We start from the raw sequence: 26,547 nt of genomic DNA, 5'->3' as shown, positions 1-26,547 counted from the left end.
TTACCATGCCGAACTGCCACGCAGAGGTCCCAGGTTCGATTCCCGGGCCGGGAGAAATATTGGTATGGCCTACATCTATTTCTCTCGTGAGTTTGGGTGTAATTTGTGGTTATCTATGTGTGTGTCCATGGCACACGCGACTCAGCGTTTTCCTAGTGCGGGGCTATGTTGAGTGTGTGCCTCATTATTATTATTAAAAGCACTTGTGTTATGGAAATCGGAAACAACAATGGTACTAATTACGCTTCATAGTCACGGTCATGGCCATGATGACCATGGAGCGTGTAACTGTTTCGAAATATCGGGAAAATAAAAAGAAATCATATCATGGTTAGAAACCTGTAATTAGTTATAATGGTACTACAAACACCCAAACCCGAGATATCGTAGAAAAGTTAGTTTTCCTACATTGACCCCGCCGGAGATCGAGTCGAGACTTCAGAGGTGGCGACTCCATGAAAACCGGTGTGCAAGGCACTCGACCACGGAAGCCGTCATAAGAGAGAAGAAGTGATTTGTCTGGTATTTGAAAACCAAAAGTTTTGAAGAACAAAATTAATTCGTGGCTTAACTCTGTTCTAAAGTTTATTATTTTTATTATTTTTTATATATTTATTATTTTAAATTTAATTGTATTGTATTTGTTTCCTTTTTTGGTGTACAATAAAGAATTTTTGTATTGTATTGTATTGTAAAGTATGACTAGTCATGACTACACTTTTTTAAATGTGCATAGTAATTTTAAGTACATTTATGTGAAAGATTGCGATCTGTCGCGCACAGGTATACAAATGTTACGCAGGCGTTGAAGAAACATTAAATGCGTATGTGGAATTTCCGTTTTAGATTAGATACTGAGTAATCAGATTATGCAATAGTTACTTATTATACATAATCATTGTATCGCACGATAGGTGCCATTAGAAGTTTATACAGTCCTCGGAAAAACACAAACAGCAAAATAAAAAAATTGAAGATTAATACGTTCAAAGATGCTCTAGGTATTTCAAATAAAAATAATAGTTATACACATTGACTTACATGGACGTCGGGTCCGCGTTAAAAAGTGTCCGAACTTATAGGGCGTTAAAATCGTATACAGAGCGTCATTCACGCTTCAGTCTTCGTTTGTTCGACTGACAGCGAAGCAAGCAAAATTAGACAGTATTGCGATGACATTACAATTTAAATTCAACGTTTTAGCTTTTTCATGTTCCTTTACATGTCACTACGTTTAAATAATAATAACGTTTAATAATAACGTTTATTCCTCCACAAAAATACGTACATATAGATCTTAGTAATTAAGATACATCCAATAACTTATTTTTGGGAGCTGGTGCTTGTTAAAGGCTTAACGCCTGTACTACAAGTCACCAGGCTCTCACCCTTGGAAATGACACATGACAATCTTAAGGTATTACTAAGATTAATTGTTTATAAAAGAAAAACATTTAAATAGCGAAAAAATACATTTGACATTATTGAACTATATACACCTAAAAGATCAAACTTAAATTAAGATTAAATTTAAAAACTTTTTTGCACGTAAAAGATATTTGACCATGAGTGCGTGTTGTATTATGTGTGTGTGTGTATGTGTGTGTGCTCGCGTGTGCGTAGTTACGGATATATATATATACATACACATATAGAGATCCTACTCTACCCAAAGCTCCAAAAATAAATAAATAAATAGGTCCTTGAGTCATGCAATCGGATGAAGCAAAGCTTCAGTTTCATCGTAATTCAATTCTTGCAGCCAGTTTGCCAACTTCTTTTTACATTCGAACTTATTTAGTTGAAAGATGTTTAGTTCACGGTGTAGTGCATTGTACAGAAAACATCCCAGGAAACAGAAAAATCTATGAGTGAAGGCAGTCCTGAGACGGTCAGAAGTAGCCACTATGCAATGTCGTCTATTTGAGGCGCTGTCGTATGGAGTGAGGGAATGTTGCTTCAAAACAGTCCAGAGAACGAATAACTGTCTAACAGTTAGAACTTGACAGAAAGAGTAAAGATCTCTCGTTGGGAACCGGTAGGGTTTAAAGCAGGCAACCTTTAGTAAAGCTCTTTGTGCTCTTTCTATAAGAATAAAATTACCTTTAGCAGCCCCACCCCAACTAGTAACGCAATAGGTTAGTAAACTTTGTACTAGAGCAAGATACACCATTTTCATGATGTTGGCGTCTGCCACATGACGAAGACATTTAAAAATATAAATTAGCTTACGGATGCGCGCTGACAGTAGATGTATGTATTGTCTAAAGTTGAGTGTAGAGTCAAGTAGCAAACCAAGATATTTTATGCTGTTGACAGTTTTCAAAACGACAGCCTCAGATCCCGACACCTGGGTGGAGATAACAGCAAACTTAAGATAGTTTTGCGGTAGAGTATGGTTACGTATAGAAAAAGGCACCACTCTAGTCTTGTCCACATTAAGTGTGAGCAGATTGTCTTCTAGCCACTCCCTCACCACGTCAAAGCCCGACTGGGCGGATTGATAAACTTCATCCCAATTTATCCCGGTGAATATCAGTGCAGTGTCATCAGTATATGAGAAAATTTTACAGTTTTGAAGTTGTAAATTACAAAGGTCATCAATATACACCAGGAAAAGAGTAGGACCCAGAATACTTCCCTGAGGGACCCCAAAGGTGATAGATTGGGAAACGCTAGTATATTCACCAATTCTAACACATTGGGACCTACCTGTGAGATAGCTCTCAAAAATATTGAACTGCAGGCCCCTCAGTCCCAATGCCTGGAGCTTATGCAGAAGTCGGGGAATCGAAACAGTATCAAAGGCCTTAGCCAAATCCAAAAACACACCAAGACACCCGTACCGCTTATCCAAGCTGACAACAACATGATCGACCAAATCATGGACTGCGTCAGAAATAAATTAAATAGGTTGTCTTGGGACATTTTTTTCGTGGTTTTTCTATTAGACCCGTCGTCCATTTATTTGTAAGTCAATGGTTATACATACATATTAAGTACATATTATACATATTAAGTATTATGATATTAATTTTAATGAATATCATGTTTTTATTACCACGGTATTCTTAATAATCACGGTGTTCTTTTTGTGAAAATCATCCGCTTCTGAGTATACCTCGTCCTTTCTCTCCCTCGAGTTATACTCCGTCTCTGAGTTGTTGGTTGAATGAAGAAAAAACCTTCATATGTTTCTCACAGATTGCGCTACGGCAAAAAAAGCCGTTTTAAGGCGAGGTATTTCAACGCGACTCTAGGTTTTAGGTTTTTTTAATATATAATAGACACACGCTTGGCCACAATCTCACCTGATGTTAAGCGACGATGTAACCGACGATGGGACGCGTTTACCTAAAAAAAATTAGCTTTTTTTAATTGTACTTTTCGGAAAATACAGAGAGCCGGTAGAGCATTCTATTCTTTTGCCTTACGCATCAGAAAGGAGGAAGCAAAGCGCTTAATGCGAATAGGTGGAATATCGACTACATAAGAATGGAGTGCTCCGGACCTTCTAGTCGACCGAACGAGGAACGGTGAGGGTGGAACTAAATTGAAAAGTTCCTGCGCACACTCCCCGAAATGTATCCGATAGAAAACCGAGAAGCAGGCTACTTTTCTAAGGTAGTCGAGATTTTGTAACTCCACAAGAGAATTGTTGTTAATAAGTCTCTTTTCGCTCCATCGAGTCCAAGGCAGCTAACTGGACAGCCGTCCCAAAGGTGGCAGCAGTATTCCACACACAATCGAACTTGTGCTTTACACAGATTTAAAAGCTGTTCCGGGTGAGTTGTCGCCTTTGGGCAATTTGCAAATTTTGGGATAAATGTGAATTTAATAACTGCAAGGCTTCAATTGAAAACCAAAATTTACCAAGTTCTCTGTAGTACTTAAAGAAAAATATCTCCATATAAAAATTATGTTCAAAGTTAGATATTTTATTCTTAAATAATTCGTTTTAAATTTTTATTTTCGCCTGTTTTTTTGTTAGGTTTTTATATAATCGGATATAGTACATCCTATCGTGTGACACATTAGCACATTCATTAGAGTTTAGACAATATCCTTAGGTATGTCGTAGATTTTTTGTAAGATCGTTATTTAATCGTCAAAACGTAAACCATTTGATCTAACAAAACAGTTATTCCCGCTTCTCATGCAGTGACTCGCCTTAAACCAAAAACAAAGATCGTAGCATTTAATATAATACCTAATGAAACCAGACGGGTGTAGACCACTTCACTGTGCTGACGCACTTATCTTTGATAAATTACACAACTAATATAATGTCTAACCTACACAGATGTTGCTACTTTTATGTGACTAGTTGCAATGACTATCTAATAAGCAGCAATAATGACTGCCACGCAGAGGTCCCCGGGTTCGATTCCCGGGCCGGGAGAAATATTTGTATGGCCTGCACTTATTTCTCTCGTGAGTTTGGGTGTGATTTGTGGTTGTCTATGTGTGTGTCCATGGCACCCGCGACACAGGGTTTCCCTAGTGCGGGGCTATGTTGAGGTGTGCGTTATTATTATGTTATTATTATTATTAATTCTGTATTTAGCGTTTATAAAGTAAATACAGAATTATTGCGTACGTTACAGTTACTGATTTTAACATTTCATTGTTGACAGACATGAAAATGACGATGTCCACGTCGGCGACGATGACAACGAGAGTGCACAGAAAAGTCATCCGGGCACCTCATAAGAGACCGCACGCAGGCAAATCGCCTCATCCAGGCAAAATGATGCACGGTGCCAAAATGGCGCATCCGGGTAAAATGGCGCACCCGGGCAAAATTGCACACCCGGGCAAAATGGCACACCCGGGCAAAATGGCGCACCCAGGAAAATTCGGCAAACTATCACATTACGCGCACACACACGCCATCAGACCACCAGAGCTGTGTGAAAATAGCAACGACAGCGGTCTCGGGCCAGACTCTGTTCACAGGTAAATAATTTTTATACCCATTGGCATTTAGTCGTGTTTTTATAAATCAAAGCTAATCTTTCTGCCATTTCATCTCTCACATACATGTCTATCACCATAGACCTGTATTTATTACCAGTCATCGTAATCTGAATTCTCAAATGGGGAATGAACAAAAGAAGAATAACGCTTTTCATATTGCTACTCCATTTGCACTTATTGAAATTTAGCAGTGTCCCAGAACCGTCTTGGTTGTCTGCATGATTCCAGTACCAAACTTACTAACGCGGAATCGTCTTGATGTGATCGTATTTAATCACACGTGTCGCTAGAGATGCGCGACTTTGAATGTTACTAATACTAATAATTCGAATGGGCAAATCATTCATCTAAGTCGAATCCAAGCACAATTACCGATACCGAATGCCCCTGCCATTCGGTCGGGTGCACTAGTCGAATGATTATATTACATCGGAACTCCACCAGATCATTCACCGTGTCTGTATCAAAATATCCCAGTCCGTCAGATCTGATCAGATCAGCAGTCAAATTATTCGAATACGAAAATTAGTAGTATTAATTTGTCATTCGAATGACAGAATTAGTAATTAATTATTAACGAGTCAAATATTGCAACCAATCGCCATCGAGGATCGCTACTTGTCGCATTAAGCCGATTGATTCGCCGTCACGCCCCAGTTGTTTCTAGGGATGCATATCACGATTCGACATTTATGTAGGTCAATTCAAGTGTAAACGATATATATATCGAGTTGGGTTTCAATACCCAGTGGAGTCCCTCAAGGGTCTTTATTAGGGCCACTCCTTTTTAATATATTTATTAACGATATTTGTGATTGTTTCCACTATTCTAATTTACTAAGTTTTGCTGATGACATGAAAATGTATGCCAAGATATCATCTGTTGATGACGTTAATGCTCTCCAGTCTGATTTGTCTCGTCTTGGTGACTATTGTATTAATAATAACTTAGACCTCAATCCCTCTAAATGTTTCTCAGTTACCTTCTCCCGTAAATTTAATAATATACTTACTTCATATAGCCTAAAAAATTCTATTCTTCAACGCAAGACTAGCATGAGAGATCTAGGTGTTATTCATGACTCAAAGCTCATTTTTGATGCTCATATTGATGCAATTATCTCTCAGGCCACTAAGTCACTTGGTTTTGTAATGCGTAACTCATTCTGTTTTTCCAGGCCTATAACTTTTCAAACACTATACTGTGCATATGTTCGCAGTAAGCTTGAATTTGCCTCCCAGATTTGGAATCCGGGATATCAATGTTATGTGGACAGATTAGAGCTAGTCCAAAAAAAATTTATTAAATTCCTAAGTTATAAAATGGGCCTACCATATAACTCTTCGAATTATTTTCAGCTTTGTAATGATAGGCGCCTATTGTCGCTTGTTACTCGCCGGAAAATCGCTGATATTGTTTTTATTTTAAAAATTATTAATGGTGATATTGACTGTTCTGAATTGTTGAGTCGTATTTCTTTTAAGGTACCTTCGCGTCCGATGAGGAAGTATTGCCCTATTGCACTTCCCTTTGCTAGAACGAATTATAGGCTAAATAGTTTTATTTGTAGGGCTATTAAGAGTTTGAACGGTGTGTTGAGCGACAATGATTTTGACATAGATATATTTAATTGCCGCGTGCATGCAGTGAAGCGTAAACTGATAGATGTTTTAGTTATTTGACATGCCAGGAGGGTTAACTTTTAGTGATTATTTAGCTTGTTTATGATCTATGTTTTTTTTTTTTAAATATTTCTTTATGATATTGTTAATTTGCATTAATTATTTAGTTTGCTAAGTTTCTTTTATTGTGTATTTGTTCTACTTAAATTAGCGCTGGTACCTTTAATATATTTACTATACTCTGTTACTATAGGCGAAAACCTGTAATTGGCTAGTTTGTAGTTTTTGTTGTTTTTAATACTTGTATCATAGCTGTTGGTTTTCCATGAATAAATAAATAAATAAATAAATAAATAAATATAATTTTTTTGTATCGATTCATTTCAATGCGACTTTTATGTAAATCAATTCAACATTAACGCGGATCGAATCGTCTCCAGTACAACGGAACAAGATACGTCAATGTGTAGCTTAACAATAACAATATTTGGCGATTTTCGCTACTTCTGTACCATCTGAATGTCTTTCCTCACTGCCTAACAGCAGTTCTAAATGAAAGTCGTAACCAACTGAAGCCAAAAAAGCTGTCAATTTTTTTTCCTTGAGATTGATTCAAGAACATACGATCCGATCTGTGGTACGGTTCAGAGGTATATGATCCATTACGATCCAAAAAATCGATTCGAAGCAAAGAATCGTGTATTTCTAGTTGTTTCTAAATCAGGATTAGCTGTCGTCGGCATGCGTACGGATCCGATTGGAAATTAGCAGGAAGCAGACTCGTTGCCGACCTGTGTCAAGCCACGTTCGTACGAACTGAGGCGAAACGCATAACGTCATGGACATAAAGCTTTTTCTGACCGACTTAGTGCGGTTCTGCGTTAATAAGTATAGTTTTAGTTGAAAGGGCGCATGTGACTTTTTTTCAAATGTTATGCATACTGCCGTGATCAGTAAAAACGGGCGATCTGTCACTATTTTTATTTTTTTCTATGTGGATAAGGTGCGAAGTTACCGCAAGAGAAAAATAGATGTATTTTTTTAATTTCATTTCTTTAAACATTATTACTTTCTCGGTTTTCAATTTAAGCCACAAGCGCCGTTGCAACTAACGGCGGCAGCAGTATGGTGACTCTCTTAACCTGCATGATCCCAGATTTTTACATTGAATCCACAAAATTTGATAATTTCCGAACGCTTTCGAACAATTTAGAACTTAAAATATTATCAATAGGATATTAAAGACTTTAAAAATACCTTTTTCATCCGCGCCGTCTTAGTAGCAGTAGAGTTCCTTGTGAAAGTGTTGGTCCAGGGAAGTACTGCCACCTTGTCTATTTATGCCGCCAAGTAGTAATGTCAGCATTATAGGGGTAGAAAACGGACTTCTTCGCCAAACGCTTGGTTTTTATCAAACTTAATTTAATGTGTATCCATGACATCCATGTTCGCCGACTGCAGACTTTTACGCCACGGTGTTTCACAGACAAGCTTATAAACTCCTACATCCGTCACTGTGGGAACTTTGGTTTGCTTGAAAAAACAAATATACTCGATGTAGATCCGAAACAAAAAATTGTTTTATTTCCAATGGGCAGCAATCTCGCAAACCAAAGAACTTTTTGTTCTAATTTTTTATGAGGTCGGAAGTCTGTGAGTGTGTCTATACAAGCGACCACGGACTGATGGTGGTCATTTCAGCTGATTAAGTCATTTCTTGTGGGCGACTTGAGCAGTCTAGGCTATATAAAAAAGGTCTTGACCTGATCTGTCTTTTCTTTTTTTATTTAATATTGATCCCAACACAGTTCTCATTCAATTGTGTCGAAAAAAATGACCACGTTGTCTGTTTTCTTACAAAAAACACGCACCGATTGCATTTTCTATCCCGCCTACAAATTTAATTATTCTCTAACAGTAAAATTTTGTCACAGTAGCTCTATATAGTGTGCCATGTGACGTGTGCGTTATCAGCGATTTGCTATCGCTGGATGCGCTCGCGACGAATCTGTCACCTTTATCACATACCTATCAGATGCATACCTTATCACGGCATGCGCAAACGCGCGACACCACCGCCGCGCGTGGCCGCTGTTTACCTACCTAACTACCTATAAAGCTTTTAATGTTAGTCTGTGTAGATAGGTAAGTACAAATTGTAGTTATCTTCGTTTATTTCAGAAATAAAATAATAAGTAAGGCCAAATTTTACTCCTATTTAATATTAATATCATAATGACATCAATGCATTTGCTAATTATGACAGGAATCTATATTTCAATTGTCAGTATATTTTCAACAGAAGTGGAGACAAAACTATTCATAAATCCTAGTAGTTATACGGACACTGAGGTGCCCTCTTTTCGACGAAAAATGAATCATCGAAATCGGTTCACTCAATTCACGGAGTTATCGCGTAAGCGAAACATACGTACACACCTCCTTTTTTTAAGTCGGTTAAAAAAGTACAGTTTGAAAACAAAATGAACCTGTTTCGTATAATCAGCCGTATATTCGTTTGGCATAATTTCCGTTATGTCGATTACATTCAGTGATCGATTTCACACCATCACTTGAGTCTTAAATGTTGTCATCCGGTGTAAGGTAGTATGTATGTTTTTGCTACACGACGCCACTGTGACATGTCTCACTGTTTATGCCGTACAGTATTGCGATTCTTAATCCCAGTCACTATTTTAGCAAGGCTCCTCGTGGGCGTAAAATATCTGATCGCATTTTAAAGGACAAAGTTACTGAAGTGCAGAAAATTGATTGTACAATGCAAATATTGCAGGCTGATTTCACGTTTCCTTCGCATTCAGACACTGGTTTTTATCTATTCTTAAAGTAATGCATCCAAATTGACTAGTGTTGAGTTACTCATACAAGAGGCAACTCGTTTGTACCACTCGCTTAGTCAGTTTGTCACAACACCTCATGCCATAAAAATGTCCCACCTCACACCTCATCTCAAGTCACAGCCTCATGTCACAACCTCACTCATGTCACACTGCTTCGAATTCAACAAATGCAACAATGATTGGTCCTGCCCGCTTTTTAGCTGATTTTACATAATAAAATCATACTGTCATAGTACTAAATAATATTAGCATATATTTATACTACATCATAACACTTAAGTTATCGAATTGATTGATACCATCAAGTTATGAAAATGTGCTTAATTCCCTGTCAGTGGAGTCATTGCCATAGGTGCAAACATTCTTACCACTACCTCACCTCATTTGAGGTAGGACATTGCACCGCCTCATTTTTCCAAATGAGGTACTCCCTCAAACTCATTTTAATTTCATGTCCTACCCAACACTAAAATTGACACCCTTGATAAGATATTTAAAATAAATAAAAAGTTTTGCCATCTCTAAAATAATCACTCTATAAGATATGAGTTTGAGAAGGCATCGAAATATTATTTTTATTTTCAATAACTGATTACAAATTCGTATTATTTGGACACTATAAAGATTTAAATTAAATTTTTATTAATTGTTATTAAATTATTTTTATGTGAAATTACTCCACTAGTTTGTTATAATTATTAACACAAAGATTTCGATCTACGAGATTTCACTCAGAAAAAATTCCATCGATCCGACCGCAGCAGAAAACATAATAGATTTGGCTACGGCTAAAAAGTCGTTGAAAAACCAAATGCAAAGATACGACGCAAGCACATAGAAGAATTCGTGAGGTTCGCTGGTTTGTCCCGTGGCTTAGTTAGTGTAGCGTCTGGCACGGTATGCTAGAAGACGTCGGTTTGAATCCGGCCGGATTGAAGGAATCGATCTTTTTATTAATAATTATTATAACACTATAAAGATGTTAAGTATTTTCTGAATAGTAATTGCTGCAACTGTTAATTTAAATCATGTCAGTTGTGCGTCAATGGAGTGTCAAAGGCTGTATTTTGTGCGTTTGGTATTCAGCTAAACGTTAAAAGTAATGCCTTGTAAGTCACCCATCGAGCTACTATTCAACCGCCAGTCATTGACTTACAAATAAATGGACGACGGGTCTAATACAAAAACCCACGAAAAAAATGTCCCAAGTCAACCTATTTATAGTGACATGTAAAGGAATATGAAAAAGCTAAAACGTTGAATTTAAATTGTAATGTCATCGCAGTACTGTCTAATTTTGCTTGCTTCGCTGTCAGTCGAACAAACGAAGACTAAAGCGTGAATGACGCTCTATATACGATTTTAACGCCCTATAAGTTCTGACACTTTTTAGCGCGGACCCGACGTCCATATAATTGTAAGTCAATGCCGCCAGTATATTTTTTTGTTATTCTGCACTTCAATGACAAATGACACGACGATGGTGTAGTCTACTAATATTCCATATACTTATTTAATTTGAAGACTAAATTGCTCACTAAACGAGATAAAAATTAAGCTATGCGTAATAATTTTTATTGTAGTTTTAGTACGGCAACATCAGTCGTTAGTAATTGAGTGAATGAATGCCTTCACTGCCATTCCATTGACACTGTATTGAAACTCAACCGCCACTACTTGAAACTTAAACGTCACTAGATTTTAGCAGAATTACAAATATTGTCGTATTTCGTTTAGCTAAGGTAAACGATTCTTTTAGGGGGAACTGTATACGTTTTTACAATAAGATTCCGGAGAATATATTAAGATTATCATTTCCTAAGTTTAAAACTTACATTAAAAGTATTTTAATTAAAAAGTCATATTACAAAATTAAAGAGTATATGTGTTAGATAAAGAAGTATGGAAAGACAACAAGAGTCTAGATTCCACACAATTATGTTTCAAAGTGTATTCCATAGCATTTAAGTTTATTTGAAAAGAGCAATCCCTAGAGTTTCTTGCTCGTTCTTCTTAGGGAGGTCAGCGTAGTGAACGAGCAGTAGCTTAAATATGACGTTTTCAAGAGTAAAAATTGTACCTATGGAATAAATGATTGTTGGACTTTGACTTGGACTTTGCCTTAATTGCAATATAATATCAGAGGAGTCACACATGACCAACGGTTCCAAGAAAATTGACAACTTGGGGTCCTGAAAAGTTGTCAATAACGGACTTTACATAGACACTCTATTTCGTGATACAGCAATCCTGTGTCCTCCCGAACACGCGGGCTATTTTCCAAATGTGGCTTTATTACGCCAAAGGTGCAAATCGTAGACGTAATTCCACGAGTTTTTGATTCCTCTATCTATTCGTCACTTCACAACATGGTCGATATATATTTGAACACAATTTTCGTACTTTTTTAAGGGCATATTATTTCATATTTTTATATAGCAACGGCTCATACGTTAGTGCGGTTACATGAAACGCCGCCGCGAGACGCAGGCGCATCGCTAATTTGTATTTTTGGCACGCATACGCGTAAGCGTGACTCATTCGTTATCTAAACTGCGTCCAACTTTCAAAGATCTTCGGCCGTTGGTTAAAGCACTTTCTGTTTATCATTTAACTAATTTTATTTTACATTTAAAATAAAAACATGAGTCTCTATCTAAGTCGGCAATAAAAAGGTCAACGTCTTATTCTATAGTAGACATTGTCAGTTAGAATTAGGTAAGTGGGTCAAGTCTACTTACTTTGTTTTTTTTCTAATATCTGCTTATATTTTAATGATGATAATGCGTTTATATTACTTTACTTTTAAATATAGATGATATAGAAACATTATTTATTATATTACGAGTATAATCGGACTTTTAATTCGACATAACCTGATAGCTGCTAATGTCACTTGACTTGACTTGCTGACTTACTATTGCTGGTAGAATCTTGCGAGAAGATTCTGATTGCTCAGAATTAGTGGCGCAACTGGTGCGCCTGTTTGTCCCTCCCGCTAAATAAATTTAATCTGCGGCCACGTGATCACCATCTACTGGCAATGCCGGGCGGGCGGTGCGCACTATGTCATACAGTATATCACCACTTGTTCCCGCTCTACACTGTTTTAATGCGCTTCTCGTATCTGTACCGGACTGCGATGTTTTTGCTAGCATGAATTCTGTGAGAGGATGGATGGACTATCATCTGTGAATCATTATCAATATTATCCACTTATGAATTTCACAATACCTTGGTAACTAAATTCATAAATAAAAAATCTATTAATTTTTTGTCATACAATTTTCGATTATTTGAAAAATATTTATTAAGTATATTAATTACATAAATATTTTTCCTTTTTTTCTTTGACTTTTGACTTTTGATTTTAACGTCAAAAACTAGCAACCCACTAAACGTCAGTTCATATTTTCTACAGTATATTAATATGTCATCGGTCATCTAGCAGTGGTCGTAGTAGAGACCTGGGAACTGTGTACGTTACTTTTACCAGCCTTGAACTGTATTTGCGCGGCCTTGGCAGCCGTTGCTGTACGGAAATCGACAAGTAAACATTGCCATGTGTCCATCTACAGTAAATTTGTTATTGTTGTCAACAAAAACTGATACTCTATCCGGCTCGAAGGATCGTTTGTTATAACATCGACAAGAAGCGCTTTTTATTATTTTAGATAGTTTTAGCAGCAGCAGAGCTTTGTGAAAGAGTTCGTGATTGTCAGCAGCACTGCGTTCCAGTTTTGAAGAGTAAGGCTGCTGGTGAAATTACAGGCACACAGGACTTTTCAGCTCGTGTCGAAGGGTGACTGACGTAGTGGCAGGGCCCCTCAGATCTTTGCAATGTAAAACTACCTGCCGCATTCCATCGCGCACTAAAAGGTTCGGTGGCTCCTTTCTCTGCCGCACGGTTGACAAATGGAACTCCCTTCCGGCACATGTCTTCCCTCCCTCTTATGATATGGGGTCCTTCAAAAGAGGCATGTTGTAGGCAGGCAGGGTGGAGGTGGCTAGTGCAGTGAGGGTTTCATCGCTGCACTAGGTTTCTTTGCGTTTGGATACCACTTTCCACTTAACATCAGGTGGAATGGAGTCATTTGCCTGTCATGTATAAAAAAAAACTTTAAGTAGTACTGCAATTGTTATGGATAAGCGTGTCGCTTACGACCAGACGCATGACTAGGTATCATTAAAAAAAAATACAGTCCATTTTGTAAACACACAAATTAATTTTATTCTATTGTTAGTAGAAACATAGTTAAGGATAAAGATAAGATACAATAAATGCCGGATCAGACCCCTATATGGTACCGACTTGCTAAGATCACTGAGCTCTCAGGACAGGCGTGAGTTAGGTGGACCTTGCTAGCTGATCGGAGTCCAACCCATCTCCTATAACCTTAAGAACTCTGTCTGGGCTATCTCGCATCCTTCGCAGGCAGGATGCTACCTTTTTTCGCATTAGTGCAGCGTAAATCTCTACACTAGTGAACCGATTTTTATGATTTTTTTTTTTTTGTTGGAAAGAGGGTACCTCAGCATTAGCCCCATTTCAGTTTGAAGAAAATATTCCACCTCTAAGGGTGGCAAACTAGAGGATGAATCCGGTTTCAGCACTGTCCGGTAATCAATAAAACTTGGCAAATAGATGTAATTTCACGAACTTTTGAGGTCGGTTTTTTTAGATAATATCAAGTAACGGGACAAATAGGTCGTGCGTCTGGTGATAAGCGACACGCCTGCCCATACAAGTTGCCGTGTCACTCACAGCTTTAAATCGCCCTGGGATGTAGATTGACAATTCCAATCTACACAATGTCATAAAAAAATCATAACCCAGTTTTAGAATATTGAAGTTGTTTAATGATATTTCAGCTATGCATCGTTAGGGTAGGTTCCGATAAGTCGAACCCGTTAACTTATTTCAACTGTTTTGTAAAGGGAATTTTGCGATTTATTTTTTTCTAATTAAAACGGACATTTGACCATTTTTCACTTAACCGCGTTTTAGTTAGTGGAAGGTAAAATAGTTCTCTGGACAAACTCTTTCACAAAGAGCTCTACTGCTACTAATTAAATATAGAAGACAAAGTAATAATATTTTTTTACCATTTACTCATTGACTTACAAATAAATGGACGACGGGTCTAATACAAAAACCACGAAAAAAATGTCCCAAGTCAACCTATTCGAAATTTAAATTGTTATGTCATCGCAGTATCGCGCTGTCCGTAGAACAAATGAAGACTAAAGCGGAGTGTCGCGCTCTGTATACGATTTTAGCGCCTTACAAGTGCGGACACTTTTTAGCGCGGACCCGACGTCCATATAAATTGTAAGTCAATGCATTTACTCTTCTGGTTAAATAGAATATTTAATCGTTGCAATATTTCCTTTTTGGTTTTTCTTATTTTTCTTGGCTTTTTGCGTTTAGGGTTTCCGCCACTTACAAGGTGTGTTGATTTGTTTTTAAACGGGGAAAGTTGAATGAAATTTGGAAACGGAATTATGAAAATGGAGAAAGACTAAAAATATGTTAGGGAGAGGTGCGGCTATGAGATATAAACACAGTTACAATATAAACAGCGTAAATGTAGGAGAAATATTATATTATTATAACAACAGCTAAATTTTTAATTTTTTTTCCAAAATAAATCTAGATACACAATTGTATATAGAAGGGCTGTAATTGGATGCTATTGGGAAGCAGGGCTGGGCAGTATTTGAATTACTTGTATTTGAAATACGTATTTAAAATACAAATACGTATTTTGTATTTGTATTTCAATTACTCCCTAAAAATGTATTTTGTAATTGGTATTTCAAATACCTGACCGTAATGTATTTTGTAATTTGTATTTCAAATACTTTCGTTGCAAAATACATTTCAACAAAATACTTTTTTCTTTTCAATGTACAGCCTATTTTGTGACGTGCATAGATTTATATCAGTGTTGGGCATTGATAATGATAATATATTTATTGCAGTTTACATAATATAAATAATACAAATTTTACACTATATTACGTATACATGTAATATACTGTAAGGGCATAGCAATATAAAAACTTATAATATGGTTTAATTACATTTCAAGCCTTAGCAATAATTATTATTACAAAATTTCTTATTATATTTCTTATCATATATATAAACATATTATTAATTGTACAATTATGTGTTATACTAGTTTTAATTCGACCATAATAACATTGCATTTACTCCATTATATAACATGTTATCTACTTCATTTTATTTATTTATTCACATTAACTGCCTCCGTGGCCGAACGGTTACCATGCCGGACTGCCACGCAGAAGTCCCAGGTTCGATTCCTGAGCCGGGAGAAATATTTGTATGGCCTGTAATTATTTCTCTCGTGAGTTTGGGTGTAATTTGTGGTTGTCTATGTGTGTGTCCATGGCACCCGCGACACAGGGTTTCCCTAGTGCGGGGCTATGTTGAGTGTGTGCGTTATATTATTATTACATAGGTACAATGAAAGACATATGAATCCTGTAATATGGATATGATAATAATGGACAGCAAAACAGGAATGAGGCATATCAACGCTATAGCAATTTATCATCAAGATATTGTTGCACTGTATAGTAAGTTTTATTAGAAAGAATGTTTTTTAAGTTATTTATGAAAATACTTGTTTATTTTCTTGCTTTATATGCTCCGGTAGTTTGTTGTATATTTTTATCGACATTGAATATGGGCTCGATCTATGCATTTCCAATTTTGAGAACGGTGTTACAAGATTATTTCCGTATCTTGTGGGATGGTGTCTTGGTTCGTCTCGCAGTTTAGTGTAAAATTGTGGGTACTTTTTTATAAATTTGCAAACTTCCAAAATGTAAATTGATGTTAGGGTTAAGATTTTGTATTTTCTAAAGAATGGTTCACAGCTCTCTGTTCTTGATATATTTGCTAGTATTCTTACGCAGTTTTTTTGTTTAATAAAGAGGTCATTTACAGTTGTACTATTGCCCCACAATATGATGCCGTATGATAGCCATGCATAAGCGTACGCATAGTAAGCACTTAGGGCAGTTTGTAAATTTGTTGACTTCTTTATTTCTTTTAAGGCGTAAGTAAAACTAGATAGCTTTTTTGTGATTTTTTGTACATGCTGCTTCCAATTTATATTTGTATCGATATCTATTCCGAGTAAATTAAATGTATTGACGGTTTCTATTTGTATTTGGTTATACGAAAAATTAATATTTAGTGATGGTTTTTGATAGGGTCTAAATTCTATAATTTTGGTTTTTGTGAAGTTAATTTCTAAATTGTGATCATTCATCCATGTTACAATTGTAGTTAGTGTATTATGAAGGGTTTGATTTAAGTGGTCACTATTTTTACAAGAGGTTAATATTGAGATGTCGTCAGCGAAAAGAACACATGAATCGTTTATTACTTTTGGGAGGTCATTTATATAAGCCAGGAATAGTATGCACCCAATGACGCTTCCTTGTGGTATCGAATTGTTCATGTTTTGGGGCTCAGATCTGACTTGAGTTATTTCCCCTGTCCCATAGTTATAATACTCGATTTCTACATACTGGATTCTGTTTTCTAAATAGGATGCGAACCATTTATGAATGTCACCTCGTATACCCATTCCGTAAAGTTTATCCAGTAAGATATCATACCGAACTTTATCGTATGCCTTTGACATGTCCAATAGGATACCGATACCATACTTTTTTCATTTAGTGTATCCAGAATCTTTTGCATAAATTTGTAAGTCGCAAGTGTAGTTGAACGATTTTTCCGAAAACCATTCTGCGACTCATCAAATATATTGTACTTTTCACAGAAAGAGTATAGGCGGCTACACATTGCCTTCTCAAATACTTTCGAAGCCGCGGGCAATAATGCAATCGGTCTGTAATTACTCAGATCATACTTACTTCCTTTTTTGAGGATCGGTTTTATCAGGGATTGTTTAAGAAGATCCGGGAACACACCCTCGGCAAAAGACTGATTGACAAGCGTATAAAACGGAAACGTCAATTCGTCTGCACATACCCTTATAAGCGCGGATGGTATCTCGTCTATTCCATAGCTGTATTCATTTTTTAGATTACGTATAATTCTGTATCGTTCCAATTTTAGTATATGTACTGCCGAAACAAGTACGTCAATCAATTAAATTTCAATCAGATTAAAAAATCTATTCAATTGCAACTGATTTCGATTGAATTGATTTTAATTGCAATTAGATTAATTTTATTAGTTGTTCTAAGAAACAATTGAAACTAACAATTAAAACCGAAACTATCAAGTAAAAGTGTCATCACGAATATGGGTTAGGGGATGGGTTTGGGGTGTGTTAGGGGGTCGGTTAGGGGGCCGGTTGAGGGTCGGTTAGGGGTCAGTTGGGGGTCGGTTAGGAGGTTAGTTAAGGGGTCGGTTAGGGAGTCGGTTAGGGGTCGGCTGGGGGTGGTTCGGGGGTCGTTTAGGGGGTAGGCTAGGGGGCCGGTTGGGGGATCGTTTAGGGTGTCGGTTGGGAGGTCAGATAGGGGGTAGGTTAGGGTGCGGTTAGGGGGTCGGTTAGGGGTTGGTTAGGGGGCCGTTAAGGATGCCGGTTGGGGTCAGTTAGTCTGCTGGTTAGGGGATCGGTTAGTGGGTCGGTTAAGGGTTTGGTTAGGGAGTGGGTCAGGGGCGGGTTAGGGGCCCTTTAGGGGTGGACCCCCTAACTGACCCCTTAACCGACCCCCTACCTATCCCCAACCGACCACTTAACCGGTCCCCAACCGACCCCCCAACCGGACCCTAACCGACCCCCTACCGACACCTAACCGACCCCCAAACCGACACCTTAACCGACCCCCTACCGACACCTAACCGACCTCCAACCGGACCCCCTAATCGAGCCCCTATCTGAGCCCCCAACCTTCGTGGTGGTATTATATGTGAAGAACTACATACAAAAAATATATGTAATTAGATTGAAGTCGTTGTAAATGACGAAGTAAATGCAAGTGATCAATCACTTTTTTGCAAAGAGCATCTATTATATGTATGTATGTGTATATGTGTGTGTGTGAGTGCGTGTGTGTGCGTGCGTGCGTGCGTGCGTGCTTGCCTGCGTGCGTGCGTGCCTGCGTGCGTGCGTGCGTGCGTCCGTTTGTGTAAAGCGGAACGTTCAAAAAATGAAGTATGAAATTATTTGATTTTTAATTCGGGACTTATTCACGTATAAACATATTTTATTTACCTCGACTTTTCGGACATATTGCAACGTCCATGGTCTCGCAAGGACTGAAGAGGCGGGTGTCAGCATCTTCTAGTTGTGCGAGTTTTTCTAACTACCCGCACTTTATCTTCATTACTTATTTGTGCACTAGGGTTCTCACTACACCGACACACAACACTCACGACATCTTAAATACTCGTATTCAATGCAGTAGAAGCACATTTGCAGGTGGCAACAGTGCTGGTATTGTCAAAGACGTCAAAGTCATCTTTTCGCGGTTATAACTTAGAGTAGCAGGGTTCTAGGGTTATAGCCGCCATTTTGCGGTTGGTTTAAATTGCACATTTGCATCCTTTATAGGCCGAGTAGATAGGGATAACGTATCGCGTGAGCGACTAATTTGTGTTGTGAACATGTTATGAATGGCATTTACACGTATATACAGTATTCGACATGTATAGGAATATTAATAATAATTATACGTACTTCGTGCTCTGAATGAAGTATGGTTGTATTGGTTTAACAGTTTTTTTCTGCTAAAACTGAATATTTAAAACTTCTTTTTCAAGATATGTATTGTGGAAGGAAATCCTTTGAAGGAAATTGTTGGTTTCCACATGTCGCGATAAGTATACTAATAAAGTATTTTGTAATTTGTATTTGTATTTTGTATTTTAAATACACCCCATGAAAGTATTTTCTATTTTGTATTTCAAATACACCTCAAGAAAGTATTTGGTATTTTGTATTTTAAATACATTTAAGGAAGTATTTTGTAATTTGTATTTCAATTAAGATGTAGCATGTATTTTGCCCAGCCCTGTTGGGAAGAGGCACATGGGCTTGGTAAAGAGAGGAAAGATACAATCTAGAACAATTTAAAAAGATGTGATTGGTTGGCTTATTCTTTATCGGAAGTGGCTGCCAAAAAAAAGCTGTTCTTTGATATTCAAATTGAAACACGAGTTTGATCATATTTTTAAATAACTTAAGTTTATACCGAAAACCAACCAACACTTAGAAACACACATCTTATTATTGAATAAATAAAAACATTTCTATAATTTGTTATTTCCTTTCAAAAACAAAAATCCAAAACACAGCAGTTTCGGCCTGCTCCAAATACCTTTCACTTTTCCTTCATTACACTCGATTTTGGTAGATTTGAGAATTCATTACCATTGCTTGTTTTGTTGGGGCTTCTAAAAAAATATAACTGTTAATGTGGCAATGGTGGATGTGCGCAGATTATCTGACTCACTGGAGGAGTGGGAACAGGAGTCCAAACGGCGGCGGATGGAGAGCGAAGCGGTTAAGTTAGAATGCGATGATGCCAACGACGCATATGCATTCCCCTCGGCCAGCGACGCGCCCGCTACAGCGCCCGCGCCCGCGCCCGCGCCCGCTCCGCTCAACGTGTCCGCGCCATACATGCTCGCGCCTACAAGCGCAAACGCTGCCACTGCGCCCACACCCGTCCATCCCATGCCCATGTAGGTTCAGGTTTTTTGTTTTTTTATTATTTCTTTTATTCCCTTACTACAAAAGGGACTATATTAGATTCCACGTCCACACTTGGGCTAATACGTCCCGAACACTGTCCGAAAACAAAGCTTTGGATCGTCTAAACTTTACTTCAATATATCGGGCATGGCCCACTAAAAGTGCCTACTCTAAACGTGTTATCTATAATTTAAAAAAAATCAATAATCTAAAATAATAGAAAATAAAATTATGAATATAAATTCCTACAATGAATTAATTTCTTCATTACCATCCATTTTCAAAGCCCATTTTATTTACTTTTAATCACCGTAATTTGTTGACTTAAAAAACTTGAAACTGTTTGTTACCGCCACGACCCATGCTCATACTTAAACTTGTTTATATAGATTCACCGCATGTTAATGGTTGTAAAAATCATCTATCATTTGTCATTACCATCGAATGTGACTAAAAATGTTATTTATGTATAGCCTACTTGTATTACATGTGTGCTAACGGCGCTACTGGCAAGTTGTAATATGTTACATAAGTTTTATTTATATGCTGTGATAAATGGTTCTTTGTTTTCGAATAAACACGAGAATCTTGGCATTTGATATAATAATTGAAGATAAATCTTCACTGATTCTTGTAGAAGTTGTATATTTTTTGAAAATTTATTTATTTACTGTAATTTAGTTTTGCTTTCAAAACAACGCTGCCGTAGTACATGTTACATCAATCAAAAATTCTTTTTCAGAATTAGAGCGGGTTGCAGTTTATCTAGTCCAAACGTCACAGAAGCACCTGGGAAACGGTATTCCGAGGCGTCCTACAGATCGTGCGGGAAGCTGGGAAGCAGCGGCAAGTTGGTAGGGAAGTACCCTGGTGGAGGGAAATTGTCGGGGAAATTGGGAGGGAAACTAGGAGGGAAGTACGGTGGAAAGTTGGCTCAGGTTCTGGCGAGGCGGAGAGCGTACGCGCCGAGCGTGCATTCCGGGCCCCCCGGTTTGGCTGCCACCTTGGCCAGTCGGTCCAGAGACGGCACTGTTGAGCTCCAAATTTTGTGTCAACCAGAAACGCAGCACAGAGCGAGGTGAGAATAACTTCTTTTATCCACATCACTATTACAAATACTTAGCAAAAGTCGTAACTATTACGCGTGAAACACACAGAGGGAGGGTGCGGGTCGGGCGAGTGTCGGATCGGGTGCACAGCGGGTCTAATGCCGTCGTATTTATATGGACGACATCACACCGAGCGCGCACCAGTCCCACGCCCGCACTCGTTATGTTGTCGGTGTGTTGCACCCGCTCTCTGTATGTGTCACGCTTTAATAACACAATCGAAATTTGATTTAGACAACTCTCCTCCTTGATGTAATAAATCAACATCTGCAAAATTACAGCTTTTCAGGAGAGGGGGTTTTAACATTATCCGGACGAAATTGACCGATAAATGCATTGACTTACAATTATATTGACGTCGGGTCCGCGCTAAAAAGTGTCCGAACTTATAGGGCGTTAAAATCGTATACAGAGCGGTGAATGACGCTTTAGTCTTCGTTTGTTCGACTGGCAGTGAAGCAAGCAAAATTAGACAGTACTGCGATGACATTACAATTTAAATTCAACGTTTTAGCTTTTTCATATTCCTTTACATGTCACTATGTTTAAATAGGTTGAGTTGGGACATTTTTTTCGTCGTTTTTGTATTAGACCCGTCGTCCATTTATTTGTAAGTCAATGGATAAATGTATTATGCTTAAATAGGAGAGTAATAAAATTTCACATGTACCCATTGACTTACAAATAAATGGACGACGGGTCTAATACAAAAACCACGAAAAAAATGTCCCAAGTCAACCTATTCGAAATTTAAATTGTAATGTCATCGCAGTATCGCGCTGTCAGTAGAACAAATGAAGAGTAAAGCGGAGTGTCGCGCTCTGTATACGATTTTAGCGCCTTACAAGTGCGGACACTTTTTGGCGCGGACCCGACGTCCATATAATTGTAAGTCAATGCATGTACCTATGTAATTTGTTTCCTGTAGTTCGTGTTGTTTTTATGACTTCTTTTAACGTGGGATCACACATGGCTTTATTAGTAATTCCAGTGTGTAATGTTTACTTAGTTCTCAAAAAAAAAAAAAAGTATCGACCATTAACAGCGGTAGAAGATTTACTTACGTAAAAACTTTATTAATAAAAAATAAGCGCGTATTTGACTTCCATCTCACCTTATGGAAAGTGACGATGATTTTTTTTTTTGACGGGGCGAAATCTTTATGTATACCCTGAGCCCAGGGAGACTCAGGGGTTATGTGGGGACTCTCCCTCCAGGCTGGAGGGCCTACCCCACTAAAACCCCCCCGGGTTTCCCTCTCGCCGGTTGAGTCGGCGCCGTGGGATCAGTACGCCAGGGCTCCCGCGCCAACGGAGGGGCGAGTCGGTTGTCCTCCGACCCGCCCCCCAGACGAGTGAGGCCGTGCAATGCAGGCTCCGGAGTCCCTGTCCAGAGCCCGCTGGTCTCACTAGGGGATCAGGCGAGCAGCGAACTGCCTTCGCCTTCTCCCCGTACGTCTGCGCCGGAGCGGGTGCGCGTCCGCCGCGTCCTCGCGCACCCGCTCAGCGGCTTCCTTTTGCGACGAGCATGCACACAAATAATGCCTATTCACTACTCGCCTTGAAAAGGTCCAAGTTATAGTCTACATGCAGGGAATTCCACTCCATAGCTGTTCGCCATATAAATGTCGTAGCGAAACGCTTTGTGCCAATCCTTGGAATATCCACAACATAGAGATGGAAACCCAGCCTACGCCTGGTGCCCCGATGATGGAAAGGGGAAGGCGGAATTAACCCGTGCAATTCCCTCACACACTCTCCGTGATATATCCTGTTAGAATACGCGATGAGAAGCGGGCAACTTTACGGCAGTATTCAAGGCTCTGCAATTCGCCTCTACTAATTCCGAGTTACCTATAAGCCTCTTGGCACGCTTGTCGATGGATTCCAATGTGGCAGCAGTACTACATACACGACTAGACATGTGTTTTGTACTGCTGAAGCAACTGTCCCGGTGTGAAGTAACACCTCACCATGGAAAGGATGCCAAGCTTTTTGGCTGTACTTTTGGCCATGGATTCTGTGTATCTGCCGAAATTCAAATTGGATGACATGTCCATTCCAAGTTGCTGATAACAGTCGTCTATCGGGTATGGATATATCACGAAAAGTCGGAGTCTAGTCAAAGGGAGCCATTTTGTGGAGAATAGACATGCCTGCGTTTTGATAGCGTTAAATTGAACAAGATTGGCGTCGCCCCAGTCGGAGACTGCCTTGAGCATCGAGTGCATAACCAGAAATAGAGACGAAATGTAAATGAGAATAACTATTCTGCCAAATCATTACGATGACAACTGCGCTCCGATTGGCCAGCAGCGTCAATAGTTTCACTTCAAATCCACCAGTTAACTTGAACTTTGCTATAATGGACGATAATTGAAAAATTACATATTTAATATTTACCTAATTACCGGATAAATGTGATTCCGTTTGTTTTGTAATTAGATTTTATGCTCTTTTTCCCACACCACCGAATGGAACAGTTAGAAATATTATCTTTATTACAATAAATACAGAATATTTTTTTAATATACGGAGACGTACACACAGGTCAGTTGTTGGCGCTGTATTATTTCAGCTTTCGAATTTATGATTTCAGTGCAAACGAGAGTTGGTATTTAAAAGTGATATAAGGCCCATTTGCCTGATGAGTTGCCAGGGACGGGTGGCCCTTATTTCGTCTCATTTGTCTGGTAATAGACTCGATGTTCTTGAGTGGCAAATCCAAACAACTAACCATGAACTCTCGACAAGACAGATGTTTGTTTATTTAATATTTCCTTAATGGCGGCGTAGGCTTGGGCCAGTGTCAGTTTCGATGCATCCGATTTGAAATTTTCTTTTGATTTGAAGTTTCCAATCGGTCAGTTATTGTGTGAATCGCAATTATGCGCCTCGACTCAGAAGAGACACAGTTTCCGATCGGGAGAGGCAATCAAAATCAAGCTGTAAGTACTGTGAAAGATACGAGCGGACCGAGCCGGATTGCTTTTTTTTTATTACCCGAGGGAATCTGCTTACAGATACCCCGGTCCTGCGGGGGCAGAGCCGGGGCTATGTGGGACTGGGCTGAACCCTGTCCCACATAGCCCCAGGCCAGGGGCCAGGACAACAATTTCTCAACTGTGAAGTTCAGAGGTAGAGGTAGAGGTAGGCTCCACCGCAACACCCTACGCGTATCCACGTGGACTCTCCGTAGAGATCCCTTGGAGCGCCTACCGCACGGGCCAATCGCCCAAATTCGGCAGCGGAGAACAGGACAAGCGGCAACGACACACCGACACGTCTCTTCCCCCGCGACCCTCCTCCCCACATGGGTCTACGCAGACCCGCTCGGCCTAGATCAAGTCGAGCCCGCGCGGTACGCCATCCTCCTCAGGCCAGCCTAGCTCCAGCGGCCGGCCTGTGAGTTCCTCTTAGCTTCACCGTGGGATGAAATCGACCACGGCTACTAGAGCCCTCCCCGTTACGACAAGGCAGGAACCCATTCGGGGGGGAGCCGGATTGCCTGCCTCGAGGCAGGCGCCGTCACGTGTGGCCACTGTAAACGCAACGAGCTTCTACGTACATTTGATTTATACGCACCCGCGCCGGCCGCCACTCTGAACAAAGCCTAAGTTTAAAACCATTCTTATTGTCTGTCATACTCTTGCTAAACTCGCTATAGCCAATACACTTATAAATAGTAAATCGTTGTTTTATTTCCTTCGTTCCGTTTGGATCGGGCGAAGATCAGAGACCATACTGCCTAGTCATTAGTTTCTCTTTTTCTTCAGTAAATATGTTTCGATTTAAATCTTCAGTGTAAGATCCTTCAGTTTAAGTCTTCAGTATTTCAATAAGAGCTGTGTAAAGTTTTTAGTTCAAAATATTAATTATCCAGGATACGAAAAAGTCGCGATAATATTAATTATATTGTAACGTCAAATCCTTATCATTTGTCAATTTTGTTTGTTTTGGTCACTCATAATGTCATCGTCATTTGTATCGACAGACGGAGCTAACACTTTAAAAAGAACTACAAACTAAAGTGAATAAGGCATATTTACGCCTACTATGCTATTTACATAACTAAATAAGGGTATGTATGTCGCCCTATTTACAAGGAACTGAACAGAGCGCGGTACCGAATCTGGACTACCGAATAAATCGTTGGTTTTGAAATTATTATTGACTTTTTTGAGATTTACACATTCACCATGTTTGGATACGTCTGGGATACAGACATGGCACGACGTTGCTAGCGGTAGCATTTCGTTATTCCAATTAATTTTATAAATATCAAGGTGTAATTATCGAATAATTACCAATAATTAATTAGCAATGACAATTACCACTTCGAACCCGACACGACACGTCCGAAATGACATTTTCCAGAAATAACGCTTTGTCGAAATTTCATAACCTCGAAAGTAATTTTGAGAGGAAAATGTTTTTTCTTAACCCAACCTAACCGAACCTAATCGTTTCTTTACGATAAACATTCAACATATCCTGAAAGAACAACTGTTTCGTTATAATTCGGTTTTCGGTGTAATGAAATTTCGAACAAATGTTATTTCGGACAAAACAATTGTCGACTTTGTGATAGGTCACCGTGTCGTGTCTTTAACAGGCATCCGCAGGAGCTATTAATTGTTTAACGCTCGGTCGAAGAAAAGTTTCCTAAAAAAAATGTAATCATTGTCAGATCGCAATGGCGTTCGTCTTGAATTTTAATTTGTCATTAATAATTGCTTGTTTCTTGTTTGCAGATATCAGACTGAAGGCAGTCGTGGCGCTGTCAAAGACAACTCAGGGAATGGTTTCCCAGTAGTAAAACTGATTGGTTACGACAAGCCTGCCGTACTACAGGTAATTATTATACATTCATAAATATACTCGCGTCCCACAAACACTAAAAGAAATATATTAAATATTCCAATGGAATGGAAGTTCATTTATATTGTAAATCTCTCTACAGTGAATACAATTTTGTTAACGCGTTTTAGAAAATTCACGAAATCGGTTCAACGCCATCTAGCGACATCTTACTTAAACTACATAGAATGGACCGCCATTTGCATGGTTAAGGCAAACCCCTCAGTTATGTCCCTCAATCTTTTGATAAAAGCCCTCCTATTCTTGTCACGAACTCACCACGTCCTTCATGGACCTCTTCCACGTTGTATCTATATGCCTACTTCTTTCTTTGCCTCTGTACTTTCATTCATCCGCTTCATGTGCCCAAACATCGTTGTGCCCAAACCTCTTCAACGTA

General features: G+C 38.8%; 1 protein-coding gene across 1 annotated transcript in view; it reads left to right on the top strand.

The window, feature by feature from the left end:
• LOC113232800 overlaps positions 1–26,162 on the top strand; it is a 247,124-nt gene extending 220,962 nt beyond the window's left edge. The window contains exons 2-5 of the mRNA XM_026467603.1: positions 4,638–4,959; positions 19,924–20,169; positions 20,922–21,257; positions 26,042–26,162. Coding sequence (XP_026323388.1) covers positions 4,638–4,959; positions 19,924–20,169; positions 20,922–21,257; positions 26,042–26,162 — 1,025 coding nt within the window. The remainder of the gene's footprint in view (positions 1–4,637; positions 4,960–19,923; positions 20,170–20,921; positions 21,258–26,041) is intronic.
• The last annotated feature ends 385 nt before the right edge of the window (positions 26,163–26,547 follow it).

The sequence above is a fragment of the Hyposmocoma kahamanoa genome, unplaced genomic scaffold, assembly GCF_003589595.1.
Source record: "Hyposmocoma kahamanoa isolate Upper Pololo Valley unplaced genomic scaffold, ASM358959v1 102, whole genome shotgun sequence".
NCBI lineage: Eukaryota > Metazoa > Arthropoda > Insecta > Lepidoptera > Cosmopterigidae > Hyposmocoma > Hyposmocoma kahamanoa.
Note: the sequence above shows the minus strand (reverse complement) of the source record. Positions and strands in the feature narration are given on the sequence as shown.